Source organism: Salarias fasciatus, chromosome 1 (assembly GCF_902148845.1).
Source record: "Salarias fasciatus chromosome 1, fSalaFa1.1, whole genome shotgun sequence".
NCBI classification, from domain to species: Eukaryota; Metazoa; Chordata; class Actinopteri; order Blenniiformes; family Blenniidae; genus Salarias; species Salarias fasciatus.
The window spans coordinates 17,942,827-17,965,947 of NC_043745.1; the positions used below are offsets into that span (position 1 = coordinate 17,942,827).

Below are 23,121 nucleotides of genomic sequence, written 5' to 3' on the forward strand. Positions count from 1 at the left end.
CTAACACGTCACTGCAAAAACTAATATGGTTTAATATTAAGCTAAATAAATATTGAGATTCATATTCAATCAGTGGCTGGTGGTGAAAAGCATAATAATTCAACAAAGAGCAACATATTCATATTTAGTTCATTAACATTGAGATGTAATTTTATTGAAATATTTTTTCCTCCTCAAGTAGGTACACATAACCCCTCTTTACTCTCAGAAAATCAGAAGAACCTTTGTTGACTGTGTTGCTCAGTAACCATTAATCAAAACACTGAACAGTCAGGAATGATGGACAAACCTCCTGTCGACATACAACAGAGCCAACCTAATGTGTTTGCTGTTCACGGTAAGAAAAAAAAAATGAAAATGGGAGAATTATGATGCCTTCATTATGTGTGACAGACACTGAAATAATTGACAATGTTAATAAACTATAAGTATATCAAAACGGATATGCTCCTCCGTATGTTTTGTCCAAATCCCCGTCTGTCTTAATCTCTGAGTTTATAATCCTGAGAAAACTAATATTGAAGTGTTTTAATCACACGTTATGTGTGCATGATTATATTCAAAATTGAGTGAGTGTGTTCAGAGTTTACATGCTCCTACATAATATCAGGGTATTTGTTCGCGGGGTAACCCGCCATACAGGAGGCTCTGTTTGGTCTTTTTTAGTTGTATGGCTGCTGGTGTGTTTGTTCATTGTTGATCCGGCCTCCTCTCTCCCATCTGCCGCTACTCATTAGCATGGAAACAGGACCGGGAGCGTTTTCACACATACACACACTGGCCATTAATCAACAAGTCAGACCAGGGTCCATTCCCACACTTACACCCCACACACATGAAAACAAAGAGCATACACACACAGACACAGCGCCTAAATCACAGCCATATCCCAGAGCACACTTTACTTGATCTCAACCACTCCCTCCCATCCCAGCGGATCAGACCTGGCAACCTATATTTTTGTCTATCAAATCTGCCAGGCCAAGTGATGTCTCAATTGCTTTTTATTCAAAGTGGGGACCGCTCCCTCGTGGCACCGTGAGGGAACATGAGAAGGCTTGTTCCCATCAGCTGTTCATCGTTTTGTCTCCACCGAATGAATTGGCAAGTATGGTTGCGTGGATTTGCTGTCTAATTTGTCTAACTTTCATGAATGGCCACATTGAAAGGGTGAACATATTCCCATGAAGTGGCAACATCAGTGTGAGAGGTGTATGAAGGCGACTCAGCAAACTGTTGGGTCGACGGGCCATAATAAAGTAAAGGAACGTCAGTGTGGTACAAAACTCTGTCAACTATAAGAGCTGTGGAGGGCAGTACAAGATGGAGCACATTAAAAATCATGAATTAAACAGATATACTCCTAATCTTAAATACAGAGAATGAAAATCTCACAAACTGGTGAAATCAGGAGCACTGCAGGGTGACGCTGTCCTGAAGCATGGCCTGAACATTTCAAACAGAAGATGTTTAAAGTGCACCGGTTTCTTTAGAACTTTTATTTCCGCCAGAAGTTAGAAATGCAATTCATTCAAAATGTTGTTCTTGAAACTACATGGGAGTCAGGCCGATATCCAGAGTGGCATTGGCGGTTGCCAGTAAAGACTACTGACTGGCTTTCAAAAAATTGAGGTATGACAGAAACAGGACAAGAAAATGCTGCAACCGTTAAGATGAAGAGCGATATCTTAAAAAAAATAAACCGATTATTTTTGTATTAACTATACCATAGTGTTTCTGGCCTCTGCTAATTTTACTGTTTGAACTTATTGCCGTCTGACATGTGAGCTTTTTCATCACTCAACTTCGCCTCTCAGCTGTTTTCTGTCAAAGATAAATGTGTGATGCCAACACATCCACTCTCCTGTCAGTTTGCACAAAGCTCATACTGGACGTTTGTCACAACACTGTAAAGTAAGCCCGTTAGTCTTCGTGTTGAAACCTGACGACTGCAGCTTGGGTGGACGGTTCAGGACATTTCAACTGGAAATGGGAATTCATGCAAGAAACCGGACGGCAGTGGATAAGATGTCTGCAGAGCTTCAGACAGGTAAACCTGCTGTTGTTCCTCACATCTGGCACTGAGAATTTGAATCCCACTGAAGGTCATTTTCTCTCTCTGTTAGAGAGTGGGGGAAAGACAGTGAAAGTGAGAGAGAGATGCTGTCTTTCTATGTCTCTTTCCCCTCCTGTGTGTCTTCTGTGGCAACATCTGCTTCCTCTGCTGCTTTTTCCCATCATGCAGTGGGCGTGTCCTTTGTGTAGCCCCCCAGCTTCATTGTTCTAGCCAATCATTGTCCTCGCCAAGCTGTTCCCACGATGCACCAGTAATGACCAGAAGGTGCTGATGGGAGCTGGTGTCTCTGAAGGAATGACTCTGTCTTTACAGCCCGCCTTAACCCCCAGGGAGAGATGACAATAAACAAAAAACAAACAAAAACAATGCTCTCTAAGAGAACCGTGACGCGTTTTTCTTCTTCTTCTTTTTTTTTTTTAACGGCCTTTGACTTCAAATGGAACCAGATATTTCTGATTTTAAAAAGTAGACACACAGAGTGTACACAGTCATGAAGAGGCTCGCAGTCATGTTCAGCAAAAAGGAAAAAAAAATTTACGAAGTCAGAGAGAGGAACAATCAGGAAAAGAGGAAGACAGAGGGGGTGAAGTGAGAGATGGAGCTCTGGGAAAAGATCAGAGCCTGGTCCCTGGGGAGCTGCGACAGATGAAGTAGCTGAATAAGCTGTCTGTCATTGTGTGACTCGGGCTGCTGTGGTCACTTCGTTTGTTCAAACTCAACAATGGAGGAAGGCTGAGAGAGAAATCTCTGTTTTCCCACAAGATTTAGCCCAAAAAATCTCTCGTCACTGATGCTCAGTGTGTGTGACAAATTGAAATGCTAATATTGAACAGACTGGAGAGGGCTGTAAAGTCAGTGGGTCGCTGTTATGAAGCTGCCTTGGGAAAGCACGAATCAGCAAAAATGGGAAGACTAAGGGAGTTGAAGGAAAAAAAATCGCCAAAAAATATTAAAATCTTTCTTGTTTCGTCAGTTACTTCTGTGCTTATAACATAAGCAAACAAAACCTTTCTAGTATGGGTTTGAGTTCTAAATACATCTGATCTTCTGAAATATTTGTAACATTTTAAAATGTTGTATTTTTTCTCATGATGGATATAAAATGATGAAGAGATTAAAGTAACAATAGTTTTACTGTTGGAAATAAATTATGAAATGTGGAACACTGGAGACACTCCCTGGATCAATGAAAAACTCCAAATGACAGGGATCAATTGTGTGACGAAGGAGACAACAAACAAACAAACAATACATTTCAGGTTTCTTTTTATTGATGTGTTCAAATTAACAATTTGGAAATGTTTTGAACTTTTAATGTAAAGTGTTTCGATCACAAGTGCATGTTTATGTAAGAGGAGAGTAAACTTTAAAAAAGTCGGCACATATTGGTTCAACTGATTCTCTCTTTTTTCTGGAAAAAATGCATTTCATGTGTAACTTGGAGCCAGCCCTGCTGAATTTAGCAGAATTTGGAGAGCTTGCTCTTCTGTTCTCATGTTTTTCTAGACTGACTTCATCAACTATCTGCGACAGAACCTTTAGGACCAACATACTGTATATAATGCGACACTTGCACTTGTCACACCCTGCTTCTTAATTTGCACAAAATACAGTTGTTCTTGTTATTTCCTGGATGCCTTTTCTTGTATATATTTTAGGATATTGTATAATTGATACCTTTTATTTTCTTTCATGTATATTTGTTTAGGATATTTTCTATTTTTTACAGCTATAGTTTATATATATACACATACACATACACATACACATACACATACACATACACACACACACACACACACACACACACACATATATATGTATGTATATATATATATATATATATATATATATATATATATATATATATATATATATATATATATACACACATACATATATATATATATATATATATATATATATATATATATATATATATATATATATATATATATATATATATATATATATATATATATATGACCACACAAACTGACTGGTGAAACGCACAACAATTCCAATGAATTTGTTGAAAACTGCTTTTTAATCTGTATAAATGCCAATTAACTCTAATCTAATCTAATCTAACATGACTGTGGCTTGATCTCTCCTCTTGCTTCTGGTGACATTTAGTGAAAAACAGCAAACGTCTAATCTATAGTGGAAAGAACAGCTTCATGGAAGAAACCAGATGTGGACTCAAATACACGACACTGGTGTCCGCTGGTGGAGCTTCTACTCATACAACCATGAGGGGACCTCAGTATCTTCCATCTAAAGTAGTGTGTGTGTGTGTGTGTGTGTGTGTGTGTGTGTGTGCGTGTGTGTGTTCTTGTATTTCTATCCTTGTCGGGGCCAAATGTCCCCACAAGGATAGCAAAACGTGGAACGACGTGCCTTGTGGGGACCTTTTTCCGGTCCTAAGTAGGAGAAACAGTGTTTTCTTGACCATGTTGTTGTTACTGAAAAAAGTAAAAGTGCAGAAACATTTCTTTAGGGTTAGGCTTTGTTGTGGTGTGGGTTAGGGTTAGGGTAAGGGTCAGGGTTAGGGGCTAGACATGAATGGGAGTCAATGGACGGTCCCCACAAGGATAGAAATACAAGACTGAGCGTGTGTGTGTGTGTGTGTGTGTGTGTGTGTGTGTGTGTGTGTGTGTGTGTGTGCGTGCGTGCGTGCGGGCGTGCGGGCGTGCGCGTGCGTGCGTGCGTGCGTGTGCGCCTGCATGTACATGCACATGTGACAGGTGACCATTGCACAGACAAAAGGCGGGTCAATGGCCAAGTGTGAACTTTTTTCTTTTTCCCTTGTTACCCTCTTCCCAACAATTTCTCTCTCTCTACACACACACACACACACACACACACACACTTCTGCACTATATATATTACAAACTTTCTGTGAGAGGAGAGGAGAGGAGAGAAGGAAAGAGGAGTGTATGAATGGACAGATTAATCAGATTATAGCAGAGACACACTTAAACAGCCTGTTCTGTGGATTAGCCACGGTCCTGCCTACTCCCTGTCACAAGAAAAAGTGCATGAGAGGAGAGAGGGGGAGAGACTGAATGAGACAATGCATCATCTGACACCCATGTTTATAATTTGTGAACTTTTTTTGACATTGTTGTTAACTTCCTTCCCTCGTTCAAATTTGTGTAACCCGACAATGAAAACTCCTCACCCTACAAAATAAACGATGGCGTAAAGAGTGCTGAAACCCCCCAAAACGGCAGATATTCACTGAATTTAAAGTGCCATATGAAAGAGACAAGCAAGTCTATGAGATTATGGGACTGACTGAATAAACATTTCTCTCTATATTTGACCGTGAAGAAGTTTCGATTTCCCCTCAGAAGTTCAAAGAGGGCTGTTCTTTATGTGCAGCAGGGCAGCATATGGCAGCCAGTGACCAAGGCTTTGTCTGACTATTGACACCAGAGAGTTGCAGAGAGGGAGGACGCGAGTGTGTGCGACTGTTCGGGGCCGGAGGACAGCCTAACAACAACAAAGGACCAGCTTTAAGCCTGTCTCCTGTGATTTTCCAACTCAGCGAAAAGCTATTGTGGCACTGAAAAAAAGTTAAGTTTAAAAGCTTACCATGGTATGTGCTAACAACTGCCTGCTGCTTGTGTAATACAAGCAAATACTTTTTGAGCAGCCACAGTCGCAGTCTTTGGAAGGGCAACCGTCACTGTGTCTACAGTCAGCGGGTAGGTCACTGGTATGATCCACTTGGCCTCAAACACAGACGTGGTGTAAAAACAAATAACTCACACTCATACAGTGTGATTCTGTATCAGAAAAAAATGAAAATTAATGAACTTCAGGAGACAGTCCACACTGTATTTTGACTCTGGCTTCAGTCAGAATGGTTACGTACTCTCTCTCCCTGTGTGTGTGTGTGTGTGTGTGTGTGTGTGTGTGTGTGTGTGTGTGTGCTCATGCACTGCTTCATGTTCACACTTAATACAGTTTGTCCTCCATAATTGAAGCAAATCTCTGACAGTTTGTCTTCCAATTTCACCATCTCATGTGTTTATATAAGACTGCAGCTAGATGGGTTCCATTGATGACAACTTCTGAACACACACACACACACACACACACACACACACTAGTCAGGCAGGCAGGGGTAACCAGGACTGAATCCAGATTGGTGGTTCTTCTGAGAGGCTATAAATATCCCTATGCTTAAAACAAGATCGCACGCACACGCACGCACGCACGCACGCACGCACGCACGCACACACGCACACACACACACACACACACACACACACACACACACACACACACACACACACACACACACACACACACAATGATGTTGCTTGTATTGCCTGATTCATTCATATTACATATGTCAAGGCACAGACAAACAGGAGTCTTCTTATACATCCCCATGCCTGTGTGAACTTTCTCTCTCTGACACTCATAAAAATATCTATGTACTCACATGTACGCGCGTGCACGCATGCACACACACACACACACACACACACACACACACACACACACACACACACACACACACACACACACACAGATGGCTCTGGCCTGGAGGAGGCGGGCTAAGTGCTCTATGATTATGGGGTGTGTCTTTGTCTAATTTAGCGGTTCCACAAGGAGACAGTCTTCTGCTGTGTCAGACAAACACGCTCTCTCTCTCTCTCTCTCTCTCTCTCTCTCTCTCTCTCTCTCTTACACACACACAAACACACACACACACTCTCTCTGTCTTCATCATACACACACACACACGCACACATACACATACACACTTTTGAGATTAAAAAAATGTGGACTTCTCATAAGCATATTACTTGTGAATATAAGACAAAAACTAATATAGACATCAAATCATTTCAGACCAGAAGTACTATATTCCAATCCTCTTTTATTTTGGAAAAATATTGAGTTTTTTTTCCAGTAATAAAAATGACAGGCTCTGTACATACAACTTTTCTCTTAAATACAACACAGTCACAGTGGTCTCAAGTGCCTAACGCATACATGCATACATACATACTTACATACATACATCATCTGCCAAATAAAAACAATCCGACTTAAATTATAACACGTTTAACAAAAACATCACAACAAAAAATGGAGCACAAATAATTACATAATTAAATTAAAAGAATACGTCTTTCTTTAGATAACAAATAAAATTAAAACAAATGATCCTAACCAATGGTGGGCAGGTTGATCTTGTCCTTAAATTGGTTAATAGTGGAAAACGGGGTGAGGGATACGGGACTGGGCAGTGCATACACTTTGACACCATTCGCAGGCATTACTTCCTCTGTACACATACACACTCACACAGTCTCTCTTTCTCACACAGACACCTCCTTAGTGCAATGAGGTCTTGGCAGTAAAGACTTGTCCTTAAATAGCTCGACCGACTTGGAAAAACAACATCATCATTAGAGGTCAGAAGAAAAAAAAAATATTAAATTTAAAATTTTGAGCTGCTGGAAAACTGAGCATCTATTAATTTCACTGAGTCTAGGAAATTCTCTCTAGGTGGAGAGGCTTCAAATTGCCTCCTTTATAGAACAGAAATGATGTATGAGCTGATAATTTCACCTTACACAGACGTTCCATAGAATTTGTTTTCACTTGTTTTCCCCCCTGTTAATTCTCCAATGCTGAGAGTGTTTTCCATTGTAGCTCTTCCCTTAACATTGCTTTGTGTATCACAACCTTCAGGGGTCAGAGGCCAGTATGGCCCAACAGAATCCATGTCGGATCGATCTGCAGTCACTACTGGAATCTTCAGTTGCTCAATTTCTGCTGAGAACCAGCTCAGCCCAGGCTGCCTCTGTCAGTGCTGCAGAGCTAAAAAGCTGCTGTACAAGGTCTGTTGTGTTCAACTCCAACTAAAACTCCAACTGAGGGATTTATGAAGGAGTCAAAAAGACAAAAAGAAAAAAAAACAAATAAAGGAACTATAACCGGACAGTAACTAGGCCAGGTTCACCTTTTTCTCTGCAGCACTGCACAGAACGTGATGGATTTTACACTGAATAGTAAAACCACAGCACATAACAGTACTACAACAGTACTTTAAAGGTTCTTAGTACTTCAAAGGTACAACAATGTTCATTCAATCAGTACACCATGGTACTATAATAGCATCGGTAGATATCCAAGTCAAAACTCCGCCGTGTTTCGAGAGTTCATCCTGTTACTGCAGAGGACATGGAATGAGGTCTTCTTCAGTTCTTCGGCAGTCTTCTTCCTCCGACTGCGCTCATTTAGCACTGTTTCTGTACAAAGTCTGTACATGTGCTTGGACTGTCCTCTGGTATTTCAGCCATAGCACTGAGTCCGAGTCTGACCTCTATCCAATGAAGATCATGTGTATCCAGAACTCACCCAAAGTACTAGTGTAGTACTGAGGTGTTTGCCGAGCAGACACTGACTCTGCACTGGCTTGTCAGCATCTTGGCACGAAGTCCTCTGGTAAATCCCAGGAAACAGCAGCAAACAGCAGGAGTAAAACCTCCCAGAGACAAGATGAGCTCTACTGCTCAGGGCTGGTGTGTGTGAACCGCCATCAGCCAGAAGAACCGCCTGATCTGGTCTTGACTGGTATCATACCTAAAATACAAAAAGGATTTAGTGTTTAGTGCATGATTCACAGTACACAGTGATTGTTTTGTCGGCAGATAATCCTGAGTTTATGTACTCACCTCTGTAGCAATGATACATTCGTCTTTCTGGTCCGACATGACATAGACGGAGTGGTATTTGGTGTCGGTGGCACACTGGTACCGGCTGTCGCTGGGACTCTGGTACTCAGCGTCGCTGGTTGACTGGAACTTGATGTCACTGGTGGACTGACTTTTAGGGTCACTCGCTGCGTGACAGTTCAAATCAGAGGATGACTGATATTTTGCCTCACTGCAACTTGGTGACTCTGCAGCATGCTTCTTTTCTGATACGTCACTGTAAGACAGAGAGAAGGACAAACATGCTCAGAAATGGTGATCTGCACACAAAATGTAATTTCACTTCAATGTAAGTTTTTTACTTCAACTGATGCAACGAGCACAGTTCCAAAGTGCGTACCTGTTTCGCCTTCTTCTGTCACTTTCTTCTGTGTCAGACTCATCCAGTACTTCACATTTGGCCTCCGCCTCATTGTGGCTCTCTTCTTTACACAGCGGTAGCTCCTCAGGCCGGAGCTCATGCACCAAGTTGTACTCCACACTCGGGTAGCGAGTCTTAAAACCGTTTTTCTCTGATCCTGTGAGCCCACTGATGCCACTCAGACCACCCAACGACCCAGCAAGGTCTGAATGGTAATCAGCCTTCTTGTTAGTGTTTTTAATAGACGTTGCCATCATAGCGCCCAGTTCTTTGTCGCTGCGAAGACAGTTGTTGGTGGTCGTCAGGTTGTTCATGGTCTCGCGGCTGTCGCTGTGGACGCTGTCGCCGTGGTGGCCGTGTCGCTCCTGCAGCTTGATCCGAACGTAGACCACAAGCACCGAGCAGCCGATCAGCATCACAAGAACAAGGAATACACCAGCACAAACGGCCGTCCAGGGAAATCCACTGTCCTCATCCTCCTCGTCTTCAGCGTTTCCAGTGTCTGAGGACAAATACCGCCGATCCGGTCCATCCACAACCGGCTGACGCTTGGGAGCCTCCGGTAGGAGAAACTGGCAGTTGTGGCCACCGTAGCCGGGCACACAGGCGCACACATAACGACCACCGCGCTCGTGGCAGGTGGCCCCATTGTGACAGGGGTTATGAGAACAGCGAGAGATGGGGGAGCTGCAGTTTTTTCCAGTATAACCTGTTTAAAGGGCAGAATTGAAAAGCCGTTAAAAAAATGAAATTAATCTGAGTAAGACTGAGTAAACAGAGAATCAGGTAGGTTCTATCATACCTGGAGGACAGGTACATGTGTAGTCATTCGCTCCCTCCTGGCATGTGCCACCGTTCTCACAAGGGAAGGAGAGGCAGTATCCAGAAATGCTGCTGCTGTCCTCGCAGTTTTGACCTATAAACCCCTCTGGACACCGACAGAGGTAGGAGTTCACCAGATCTACACATTCTGCACCTGTAGAGTAGGGAAGGATTAAGACAAAGACCAATGATCAGTCTTGTGATATTTTAATGCTAGGGTGAGGTGTAATTGTAGGTGTAAGACACCTTCCAACACAGAACACAACGTACCATTTAAACAGGGATCAGAGGAGCAATGGTCGATTTTCTTCTCACAGTTAAAGCCAGCATATCCCATCGGGCACTGACAGAAGTAGCCGCCCTCTGGGTTGTCGACACACCGTCCACCGTTGAAGCAGGGCCCATCCGCACAGGTGTTGGCGCTTAATTCACAGTTGTTGCCATAGAAACCAGGTGGGCAGGTGCACTTATAGCCATTCTCATTGTCCTATAATGAGGAAGAATGTAAACAGTGGTTAGAGATGGGCTTGTTGCGGTGAGTATATTTGCTTCAGTGGACATACGTCTTCCCCCCTCTCTCATGTGATACTCACAGCACAGCTGCCTCCGTTGCGACAAGGGTTTCCGGAGCATTCATTAACCTCAATCTCACAGCTGGCACCAGTGAATCCAGGTAGACAAGAGCAAGTGTAGCTCCCCTGGCCAGTGTTGGTACAGGTGGCTCCGTTCAAACAGGGCTTGTGGTGGGTACAGTAGTTTAAATCTGGAAACACCAACAATGAACAACATTTAAAAAACAATTGCAACTGAAGCGAAAGAGGGCTGATTTTCTTAAAGCGGTGACACAACATTAGAGTAAAGCTGTTGGCAAACCTACCCTGGTTGCAGAATAGCCCTCCCCATCCCTCCTGGCAGTTACACTGCCAGGGCTGTTGGCAGGTGCCATGGAGGCACCCTGGGTAACGGATGCAGTCGTCACAGTAGCGCCCACTGAAGCCCACACGACACCTGCGGACCAGACAGTTATTTAATACATGTAATAACCAAAAGAATGGGAATGTTGGTCACAAAAAATGTGATGCATTTACTGAAAAATAAGATAATAGAAAAATTGTAAACCATCTGTGGTTTTCTGGACTCACTTGCACTCTCCGGGTTTATCACAAAAGCCATGTTCTTCATCACATCCAGGAAGGCAGATTGCTGCAGAAAAGAAACAAATGGAGTCACGTTAATAGAGGGAAATTTAGCATGTTTGTCCTCCATCAATCCCCAATTCACAGACAGCATTTCGTCGCCTCATACTACGTATTCTTCGGTCTGACAGTCTGTCTGGTGGCCTCGTCGCCTGTCTGATATGTTCATTTATCTGTCTCTCCACAGTCTTTTCATGCCTTCCATGTAGTGTTAGCTTTTCATAATGGTTTGACAGACCATGTCTGGCAGGTAAAGGTCCTCTACTGTCAAAGTGGGGAAAACATCCCGTAAGCTGTGGAAGGCTATTGGTGTCATTGGGTCACTGTGGACGAGGGACTGTTTTCTTCACAGCTGCTAAATGTTACCTTTCAGCCAAACAGACAGCCACGGCAGTTTTGGTCACCAAATAGTGGAACCAGCCAACAAGCCCTCTCTTTAACATGGTTGTTCTCCAACACAAAAGCCTTCCACACAAAGCCTTCTTTCTCCCCTTGACTGTGGGTCAGAAGTCCCTTTTCTCACCCTCAGCCCCTCTCCTCCTCCTCTTCCATCCACCTATCCCCTCCTTTCTCCTCCTCCCTTCATCCTCTCCTCTCCTTTGCTCTCCTTTTCCTCCTCCGCTCCTCCCGTCCCTCCTCGCTCCCCTCCTCCTCCTCCTCCTCCTCCTCCTCCTCCCCCTCAGGGCCAGCTGGTCTGTGTGGAGCTAACCACCAGACAGCTGCTCCATTGTCTCCTCTCACCGAGCAGCTGCCCCCTCCACAACAATACACAACCTCGTTTGGCCAATCACCGGCCCGAGCCACAACAATACAGGACCCCCACTTGGCCAATCGGGGAGGAGGTTTGGGCTGAGGAGGCCCCAGTGGTCTAATGGAAGGCACGCGGCGTGTGAATTACTGAGGAGCCACTGCGGCTCATTAGAATGGAGGTCTCTGGTGCTATGGGATAACTAACTGACGCCTGTTGCACACGGGCCCTGCATTATGAGGTGGAAAAAGTCCCTAATTAATAAGAGAAGTGAATGACTGCTGGGGAAATTAACTTTGAAAAGTGGTTATATAAAGTTTGTGGATACCCACAAACTTCTCAAATCCTTGCCTCCCTATTTTTTTATTGTTATTTGACTAGTTTTTAGATGGCACTGATTCCTAAGTCCAAACTAAGGTAAACATGCTTTATGAGTTGTGTTATTAGTTCAGAGATAGTGTTTTGGCAACAGGTGCTCTGAGTAAACGTCCACCACATATCACTTTCCTATCTTTACTACCGGCAGCTGTCAGCAGACTTAAATATTAACTACTGCATTTGTTTTAATGTGAAGACAAGTTTGTCTCACTTATCTCGCATTTATGGCCTCACTTTGCTCCATTTACACGCTGAAAGATAGTGCAGGATTCATGAACAAGCCCACTTACGTTCAGTACAATACTGGCCTTTCCAGCCAGAGTTACAAATGATCTCTCCACGCTCTCCGCAGGTGAAGTGCCCAAAGGCGTCATCCCTGGGCCGGCAGAAAACGGAGCAGCCGTCGCCGTAGTAGTGTTCGTCACACAGGAAGCGGTAGGAGTAGCGCAGCTCTGTCCTGCCACTTGTCTGCATGTCTTTGGACCATTCTTCTCCCACAGTGAGATGACGCTGAGTGGTTATCCTGCTGATCAAACGCTCAGGGTTGTCTGTAAGAAAGATTCACACAGTTTCTTATGAGTCACATGTAAGCGTTATTATTCAATACAAATTACATGGCTATCTTGCAAACAATTAGCAATCTGATTTCATACATTCTACTGTCGTTGCCATAGGATGATAATTATTCTCTTCTTCATGATCACAGATTTGAGATATCTTTTTTAGGCAATAATAACCTTTGAAAGGAAATAATGTATGCCACTGTTTGAACTGTTTTGCAATAAGACAAATAACACACATGAATGGCACGCAAAAGATTTTGCGTAGAATTTAACTACATGGTATACAAAAAAATTACTCCAGTGTAGTTAAAAAGCAGAACAGGGCAAAGTGTCAGTGTATTTTAATTCACATGTTTAACATTATGTACCATAAGTGTATCTACATAGGGGGAAAGGTATTATCTTCTTAAATGTTAATGTTTCCTGGCAGAATGTCATGTTTTTACAATTTAACATTGTCAATATTTCTACATTTTTCAGTTCTGATGAAAGATCAGTCCTTTTCTACAGAAGCGGGGCATTATCAGGACCACACAAACGAAAATGCTGCAATGATTTATTATAATGTTTGAAAGAGAGATCAAGATTAATACTTGTTCTAAGTCGAGGCAGGGCAAAAAGAGTCATGGAAGTGTGCCTCATTCATCACCAGTGAGTGAGTACTAAGTGAAAAACACGCCAGTGCAAGAAAACAAGGCCACTATCAGCCTTCTGCTCTGTCTTTGGGTTACACTGCTGTCTTCTCTGGCTGTCACCCACCTGTTGCCAGGTCGTCCAGGGAGTCTGTGTGCAGAGCTTCAATGATCAGTGAAAACGTCCCCTGAGGAGAGACAAGAGAGAGTCAACAGCTGCTCAGCCTGGAGACCTCCCTCCCTCCCTCCATCCCTCCATCCCTCCCTCCCTCCGCAGAGCTGCGGCGGGCCATTAGGAGGCCTCCCAATAAACTTCACAACCTAATTCACGTGTTGATTAGGGGCCTAATAAGGCTCCTGCTACCTGCTCCCTCTTCACACCCCTGCCTCTATCGCGCTCCGACTCCGCCATAAAACCAAACGAGGCGGAATTTCACGCTGCGCTGCCAATGATGTGCCAACTCAGAGGATGTTAAATTTCCCACCGCTGCTGGTCGGAGGAGAGACGCATTTGGTGAAACCCCCCCTTCCCTCCCTCCCCCACCTCCCTCCCTTACATACACCCACCTCCCCTCCCCGTTTTTATCCCACCAAAGAGCACAGAGACACCACAATAGCCCCTCTCACACACTGCTGACAAAGACCCTCACAAGTGTTGAGTTTGGGAGCATCTGTTGCGTTATGCACTCTTCAAAGCTAATATGTCCCAGTGGAATAAGACTGAAATAATTCCACTGTCTGTCTGCGGCTCTCGCGACACTGTTTCACAACCAGAATCAAAACATGAAATCAATTAATTCATGTATATTTCATAATGCACAGCATCCTCGCACAGAAGTTGATCTATTAGAAATAACATATAAATAAAAGGACTAAAACTGTGGTTTGGACAAGATAAGTGGGGTCTGACTGTTTGACATAAAAAGTTTTAATCCAGAAAGGCAATCATACTCACTGGCCACGTGAATCCGAAGGAAAAGCGTATGGGGTTGGTGAAGCTGTCCGCGTTGGTCTCCGGCACCTGGAAGGAGTTGGAGCCGAGGACGGGGGTCACCGCCCCGCCGTAGGTGCAGGGGGGCTCCGGGGAGACGTTGGCCTGGTAATGCTTCAGACAGACGCGGAAGAAAGTCTTGCACTCGCACTGCTGGTGGCCCTGCGGATGAGCCGAGCCTCCCGGGCAGCAGTTGGAGTTCCCCGTTATCCCCTTCTTGTTGAGGAACTCCTGCAACTTCAGCTCAAAAACTCCTGAGCACAAAACCTGAAACGCATAATCAAGCAACTGTGTAAACATCAATGTCTTCATTAATTGTATTTTTTTTTTAAATCTCTCTCTTTTAAATAAATACATTTCAGAAATAAATATACGCAAAGCACGTGTTTCACTGCGCCTCGGTGTCAGAGGACCTACCTGGCAGGTGAGCAGGGTGATGTTGACAAGCAGGAGCAGACACAGGCGTCCCATTGTGCTGACAGGCCCTCGGTAAGCAGTGAAAGCTGCACAGGTCCGTGGAGCTCGACTCAAACACTCATGGAGAAAGTCACAGAAGCTCTCCGCTGTGTCACAGTCAAGGTGAGGTTTGGAGAGTGGGAGAAAAGATGAAATCAAAGTTTTCCTCTGTTGCGCTTTTCTTCAGCCTCTCTGTTCCCCCATAAGAGACCTGCGTTTTGTGAGGAAAAAAAAAAGTTTTACAATATAATGTAATCCAGAGCAAAAGAATCCTCTTGAAGGTGAATGAAATCCCCGATGGAAGGATGAATTAATTCCAATAAGTCGCAGCAGAGCAGCTCTCGATGGCCTTGTTTATTTTTCCACTTGATTGCTCGTGAAATGCGGATGATAAACACAGAATAAAGTCTCCGTCCCCTCTCTGCTTCTCTTGGTGTAACTGTGCGTGTGTCTGATGGATCTTCTGCCCTGCGCAGGGTTTTATACCAGGCCGGCGAGCGAAGGGTAATAAGATGCAAATGAGCCCCTCTGCTCCTCTTCTTCCCCTCCCTCCACCACCACCACAAGTCCGCCCCGGGGCCATCATCACAAAGAAAGAGGAGGGTGAGGAGGGGGGTACACACAACTTTTCTAAACCCGCCCCCTCCTCTCTTTCTCTCAAAGGCACAGACCAAATGGCTAGTGAGCTGTTAAATGTGCAACAACCCCTTGTTTCCCCTGATGCCTCCCTCCTCCACCATACACACAGGGCCCATTTACATTCCGACAAATTCTTTAACCTCTGCACGGAATCCTCCACTCCACCGGGAGATTTATATACAGCAGCGGCCACGCTGACGGTGGCTTTTCAATATTTTGGGGTTATGGTAAAGCCTTGGCTGCCCTGCGCCTTGCGCGGCCAGCCGGCCAGCCAGCCGCTCCAACTGCGTTACAGCGACCATCTGCTCCGTCACATTCCTATGGTGTTACCCCTGCCGCGGTTTTCACATGTTCACACCCCCGAAACAAGTCCATCTCTTCTTACTAAACTTCTGTTTTTTTCACTCCTGGCTTTGAGAAACCATCTCTGCACGTGCGCACGCATCGCAGTCTATAAACATCTGACGTTTCCCTAACGCCGCGCATTAAATGCGACTGCGCTGGCGATTTAATGGTAAATAAAAATGTCAGATAGTGTTTGATTTAACAACGTCATTCGGTTCCAAGCGCGGCTTTGCGCTCACCGGCATCGCCATTTAGCCTGGAAATACCGTCAGTCAAAGAATTACTAAAACTGAGTCACATCCCAAAATTATATTTGGAATTACTTTAATTGGATCGAGACCGGCTTTGACACTTGAGCTTGAAATGCTCCCTGACAGAAAATCGAACCCAAGTGCGTAAAGACGCAACAAAACGCGCACTGGCCAGAGGCCAACACGCCTAAAACGTTTTCGCCGCATGCCTCCGTATTTCCCTTACTTGCGCTTTGGTAGAGGCAGTAAAAAAGACTTGGTGGTGTGTCACTCGCGTGGCTGTCATTAAGGGACTTTGTGAGGAGAAGGAGGGGGAGGATGCAGAGGAGGGCAGTCATAGAGGGAGTAAAGTTTTTTTTTTCTTTGTGCTTTCAGCTGTATGGTAATTGGGACTGCAGCACCTGCTCTCCCACAATAATACAGCACCAGGGAGAGAGAGAGAGAGAGAGAGAGAGAGAGAGAGAGAGAGAGAGAGAGAGAGAGAGAGAGAGAGAGAGAGAGAGAGAGAGAGAGAGAGAGAGAGAGAGAGAGAGAGAGCAAACAGTAAATGTTTGATAATTAAATATTACATTACGTGCACACAGCCGCGTTACATAGACAGGGCAACATGCACACAGTCATGTCACCATGAGATCATACTAGTCAGTCTGGGAGCGCGACAATGCGCACATGGATCCACTGTCTAATTTGCATATCTGGGTAGATCCGCAGAAAAATGAGGGAAAGAATGCGCACTTGTTGTGATGCTATTATGAGCCCTCTTGATGTGAAGGAACTGAAGATGTGAATACAGTCCACTTTGTTTAATCAAACAGATTAAAGAAAACCCAGCATTCCTGCCTCAGATATTGCCAATAACTTAATTTGTGTTAGATACTGTTTAATCAACTAAAAATTGATGTTCAGTGATAATTTATGTCAGCAACCCTCTAAACAGAATAGTGCAACTTAAGTGACTCAAAGAGTGTATCTGTGTGGTAATTATGTGACCTGACTGTAGACAAAAAGCAGAGAGGCTGGATGAACAGGGCAGTTAATTGGGTTTTGGTGCCACACTTGTCAATCAACTCAGCCTTCACAACAACACAACGAACATCCAGAGAGCCTCTCGATCCTATCTAAATTATTTATTTATCTATCAATGACTTGGAGAGGCAATGCCGGAGCAAGTGTTTTCCACACATCAGAGTACCCTACCTTATGTTTACACGCGTGAACGCGCACACACACGATGCATTTAGGGAGAAAGAAAGAGGGCGGGGCGTCCGGGGTCCTAATTTACAACTTTAATTGAAGCTGCGCTCTCTCCATAGCATCACTGTTATTGCTCTGCTGCTGTCCGCAAAACAAGGCCTTCATTCACACTCCAACACTGACATATGGACAACTTTCATCCTGCCCTGTCACCTCATTCAGTATTGATGCATGGCTGAGAGGGAACTGCAGTCCCACCGCAGCGTCCAGGCTTGGTGATGCCCCGCACCGCTATTCCCTCTGGGTAACCGTGGATGCCTATGTCTAATGTGGTTGCGTGTCCGCGATGTGCACTTTACACCCCTCCAGGCTGATTGAAAGGCCTTTAACCTTAAAGCTTTAACACTATTATCCCTGCCTGCCACAGTACTGCCAGAGAGCAGTGTGTGTGTGTTTGTGTTTAGCTGCAGGACGCTGCTCCGAGCTGCTCATTTCATTTAACCAGTTGATTTCAGTCCTCTTGTCAATAGTATTCAATGCTCCTATATGTGGCGTGCCGTAAAATCCTTCTCGTGAGGCCTTTTATTTACACTCATCCCGACTTTCACAGGTCTGTCCCTCCCGGTACAGGGCAATATACTCTCAGTCATTCATCACCGTGACATGGCACACATTTTCCCATTACGCCAGCAAAGCGTGACTGAGAGGCATGAGGAGATGGAGGACGACCCTCCCTTGTTCAACAGCATCAAGATTTTCCTCTCAAACATAATTCACGCCAGCAGATTCTTTAATTGTGTCTTAAGGAAACGGCAGAAAGTAGAAACTCCTCCCCGCTGATCTCGCCCTCTCGCGTGGGTGCGTGCGCGCGCGCGCGCCTAAGCGCGAGGTTAAGAAATTGTTTAACTGGAGGTCGATTGTTTAACTGAAGTGCTTTCCTGTTGTCTGCGCGTGTTCGCGTAACCGCGTGTCTGCGCGCGCGCGCGCGCCAAACCAGGAGCTCCGTGACACGCGGGAGGAGGGGGCAACAAAGGGAGAGGTCTCGCGCCCCGCCGCCCATTCATCCCTTTCTCTCGCGGGGTAATTCCCATTGATTCCTATTGAGCGGCGAGTCGCGAGCCCCTCGGGGGAGAGCCGTGTGATTTGTGAAGGGTCGCGAGGACAAGACACGCCCCTCCTCGAGCCCCGGCCATCTGCTCACCACAACACTCCAACACTAAAGCGACTTCCAAACGGCTCCCATCATCTCTATCTCTCCACACAGTCTTTTAATTCATCCTAATGTCCCCTCCACCTCCTTGTCCACCCTGTCCGGGTGTCCCTCTCCTCTCTGTCCCGCCGCTCTGTCTCCCACTCCTCCACCGCTCCCTGCGTCCCCCTGCGGAAGGAGCCAGATGCTGCTGGAGATGCCGCTCCTGGTTGCTCCCAGGGCCAGCTCACAGTGGAGACATGCAACGGTATGAGGTGGCCATATGGCCTGTGCGTGTGCACGTGTGTGTGCCAAGAAATGGATGGATGGCTGTCGTGGGAACCTCCACATCAACACCATCACACCGACTGCGCACACACACACGCACGCACGCACACACACACGGTTGGACATAGCGTAACAGCCTTTAGGCTGGTCAGTTGGAGGAGAAATCAAAGTTCACAGGGAATTGGGATCATTTAATTTACCCCCGAACAAGTGTAACGCGGCCATTTCTGTTTCCCACATGCACTAGAATAACACTGGTTTTAATTAGCCAGGTGCTGACTGAGATATTTAATTTGTGTCTGAGCTGAAAGTGTTTACATATGATCGAGTGGAGGCTGATATTCAATTAGACCAGTGTTTGAAATCTCTGTTTGTGAGTTATTTCATTAGAGTGAGTCACCGTGTCCATCGTAGATTCTGGTGTTGGGGCAACACATTTTCAGTGATGATACAAGCTTTGTCTAGATTGTCTCAAAAGCCCACCTCCATAATTTTAACATGTTTATTTTGATATGAGCTCATCTGTATGTATTAATATTGGTCCACAGAAAGCAACTTTTTTTTTTTTTTTTACAAACAAATTATATATTTAAGGGATATTTTAGCAAAATCGCTGAGCAAATATAAAGTTTCACTCACCTTTTTTCTAGTTTGGGACTGATTATCTGTAGTTCAAAACAAACCCATTATCAAAAGATTATATTTGGATTTTGTGAAATTACATTAAAATTAAAGTCAATTCTTCTCTAATACAGTGAATGTGATTCATTTATTCAATTTGATAATCATGGAATTGGATAGAATTGGACATTTTTAAGAGTAGTTCAAAATAATTCTTCACCTGCAATAAAAATATCTTATACCTATTCCTGCAGATGGATCAGACTCATAACGACGATGATGATGATGATGATGATGATGATGATGATGATGATGATGACGGATTTTGAATTTGTACAGCTCTCTCGATCATGAGACACTCAACAGTGAAGTTTTTTTTTGTTTTGTTTGTTTGATTTTACCAAAAACAAACATGCAAACAAATGAAAAGCTCTTTATTTGAAACAAACCAAACACTCGATGAGATCCTCGCGCTGTGGTCCCTCCAGGGGTCTTTGGCCTTTAGTTTGAGAGGCAGTGGACTCCAGCAGCAGGATTAGCCAGGCCAGCTGCCCACAGAGACCCTGGGCCCTGGACGCTGACACCAGGCCTGACCCTGGGGTGGCTACTATCAGAGACCCTGAGGGGATCTGGACAGCACTTGTGTGTGTGTGTTGTTCATTCAGTTGGACAACTGTTGAGCCCGGACAGATCTGGGCAGCGGTGCTCTTTGTATGAGTGTGTTTGTGCTTGTATGGTCAATTCTTTCCGGGGGTTAACTGCTTATCCAGTACAAATGGGAGGTGTTGGGGGGAGGTGGGGGGGCTCAGGGCAGTTGTGTGCTCCTGGAACATCTGCCTCTGTTTCTCCTGAGTCAAGCTTTGGTCAGGATAGGGGAGGAGGAGGGGAGGTAACGGGGATGTGGGGAGGAGAAAAAGCTCAGAGGGGAGGAAGAGTTGGGGTTGTCGCAGGAGGTGGAGACTGAAAAGACCCAATGTGTATAAGAAACGGACTCAAACACTGAGTGCTGGAAATGTGATGCAGGATTATATAAGACCTTTGTAAGAGCTCATTACTGCAGGACTGAGTGTGTGGTGTGTATATGTGAGCATATATTAAAGTGTGTTTTGTATGCTTAGATAATTTGGAATAAACATTGAGTATTTTCCGAACAGTTTTAATGGTCTGAAAACAAAGTTTGGACTTTCTCAAATGTGATTATATTCTAGTTCTTGCACTCTGTTAGGAACAGAAATACAATTTTATGTTCCAAACAGAATGCAAGAACTAGGAAATATATATATATGTATATATATATATATGTATATATATATATATATATATATAGGCTATATGATATCTAATATAAACAGTGAAAACAAATTTTAGTTGCCATCTATTTAAAAGCCATGAGGACCATCTGCAAATATCTCTCTGAATTTATCAGACGCTTGGATAACCACCACTAAAACTTTATAACAGTGAGCACAACAACACTGGATGCTCATACTATCAACTATAATGGAAAATGTTTATCTGAATTAACAGCAATATACTTTTACAATTACTTTCAAGCAAAGCAATCTGAACGGACACACTGCAAGATGTATTAAGATCAATTTTAGCAACACGTGCTTTTACCAGAAGTTCTCAAAATCTGTGGGTCACATTTTGAATGATATCAAAGTAACGGCAACATCTCTGCAAATCTAGTGGTCATAACTCTTAAGAGGGTCATTGAAAATCATGGTGGGCAGATTTACAACTGGCTCCTCCTTCCTTGAGGATCAGTTGATTGGAAGGGGTGGATTGTCCTCTCAGTCCACAGAGCATCTGGCTGAGGAACGACAGATGCTGACAGCTGGACTGACAGCCAGCATATGTCGCTTTCTTTATTCTTGCTCTGCTCGGACAATAGAGTGTAGAGGACGGGGGTGCTTTGTGTTGAGGACGTACACCTAATAGTTTGTGACTCCAGAAAGGAGCCCCCATTCTGCAGGAGAGCAATTAGCCGCTCTCTGATCCCGGCCTGGAGAGGTATTATGAGGAGGACTGAACCCACTAAACTCACAATGGCTCATTGTCATTCATGACACTTCAGGATGTTTATTTTTAATCACAGCAGTAATTGTATTTTTTCCACTCCACATGGCCTTAAAAATTTAATCTCTGAGATAATAGACAGTTTTTCTAATTTTCATCATTTATCTTATTTTATTTCATTGATACGAGTAATGGTAATGCTTCTTCATTCAGAAACTTGTTTAAAAAAACAAAAACTTTTTTATCTGACAAAGCCGGTGTTCTATCAAGAAATAAATATTTCATCATGACATTAAGGTCAACCCGGGAGATATTTCTATAAAATGTTTTGTTGATACTGAATGAGTTACTACACTTATTAAATATGCCAGTTTTAATTCCATGTGTATTGCAATAAATGAATAAATACAGAAAACTAAAAGTTTACTGGGCCGACTAAAAATTTTGCCAAACACACAAGGACGAGCATTTTCTTATACACACAGCAAACCACAAATGAGCTACATGGAGTGTGAACTGTAGATTAATCTAATATCTTTAATGCATTGGACATTTGACAAGCAAAAATGGAAAAATTGCAAGTTTAGTAAAACACAAGGACCATGTTGTATTTCCACATTTGCTTATAATCAGTTGAATTTACCATAGCAAATCCTTAGCAAATCCTTTTTCACCAGAGACAATAATACCCTTGGGTGCAAGCAAACTGTTCATATACTGAATGAATGAATGAATGAATGAATGAATGAATGAATACATTTATTTCGAGACACAAGTAAATAACGTAACATAAAAAAATATACTGCACAATTTTTAATACTGTACAATTGTTAACACAAAATTTCCCATATTTAACAGACAAAAACAAGACTGTACAGAAATAGTATACAAAAAAACAACCGCTACGAAAAAAAAAGACATTATGAGTGTGCCTTGAAAAGAAGTGAGAAGAAGAATGTGAGCTGAGTGACTTTTAAATCCAAAATTTTACTGTAGATTGCTACACTTAATAATGAATAATAGAAAATGTTTACAGACTGCTATAAACAGCTCGTTTTCTCTCAACCCTGCAGCGCGCCATACTTCTCCGTGAGTAAGATCTGGATGAAGACTCTCATCACAGTCATGTACAACCGTCACAAACTCTGCCAAAACATTGGACTGACGACTGCCCAGCTACCACTGCTCACCTTCCTGCTGGGTAACGATGTGGTGTCAGAGGAGAAGATGCAACATATCAAAACCAATGCAATAGAAACATACAGGTATGGACTATTTGACTACAATTTTGCTCTGCCAGGAACGTGGGCTCGTCCCACAGGATCGCGATCTGTCGGCTCATCAAAGAGACTTGCTGAAGAAGGGAATCGGCTCCTACTGTTTGTCTGAACAGAGCTCTCTTGAGCTGGGTGGCGTCACTGCACTTCCACCCGCCTTTGAAAAACATGTTAGTCCAGAAATATTAAAGGTATGTTCCGTATCACACATGTATATTAGTCCCATCAAACTCCCTAAAGTTTTCAGAACACCAAAAGCCAGAATGGCTAAATATTTTTTCCTGTGTGGTTTTCCACAGACGTGTAGAGAGAAGCATGCGGCTTT

General features: G+C 43.9%; 1 protein-coding gene across 1 annotated transcript; it reads right to left on the reverse strand.

Annotated features, from left to right (window-relative positions):
- Positions 1-8,297: 8,297 nt before the first annotated feature.
- On the reverse strand, positions 8,298-15,161 carry dldh (dihydrolipoamide dehydrogenase). Its single transcript, XM_030095627.1, has 12 exons — positions 14,932-15,161; positions 14,479-14,781; positions 13,651-13,711; positions 12,619-12,876; positions 11,149-11,209; positions 10,884-11,014; positions 10,600-10,769; positions 10,277-10,493; positions 9,987-10,160; positions 9,164-9,893; positions 8,785-9,040; positions 8,298-8,692 (listed from the first exon to the last, which is right to left on the reverse strand). The coding sequence occupies exons 1-12, from the start codon at positions 14,983-14,985 to the stop codon at positions 8,687-8,689; spliced, it is 2,421 nt and encodes an 806-aa protein (XP_029951487.1). The 5' UTR covers positions 14,986-15,161; the 3' UTR covers positions 8,298-8,686.
- Between the last annotated feature and the right edge of the window lie 7,960 nt (positions 15,162-23,121).

Bases quoted from the DNA above. Each gene is read 5' to 3' on its own strand.
- dldh (XM_030095627.1), bottom strand. From the start codon at position 14,985: ATGGGACGCCTGTGTCTGCTCCTGCTTGTCAACATCACCCTGCTCACC. The intron at 10,494-10,599 runs GTGAGTATCACA...TCCTCATTATAG, and splicing joins GCAACGGAGGCAGCTGTGCT to GACAATGAGAATGGCTATAA. The intron at 9,894-9,986 runs GTATGATAGAAC...CCCTTTAAACAG, and splicing joins CACATGTACCTGTCCTCCAG to GTTATACTGGAAAAAACTGC.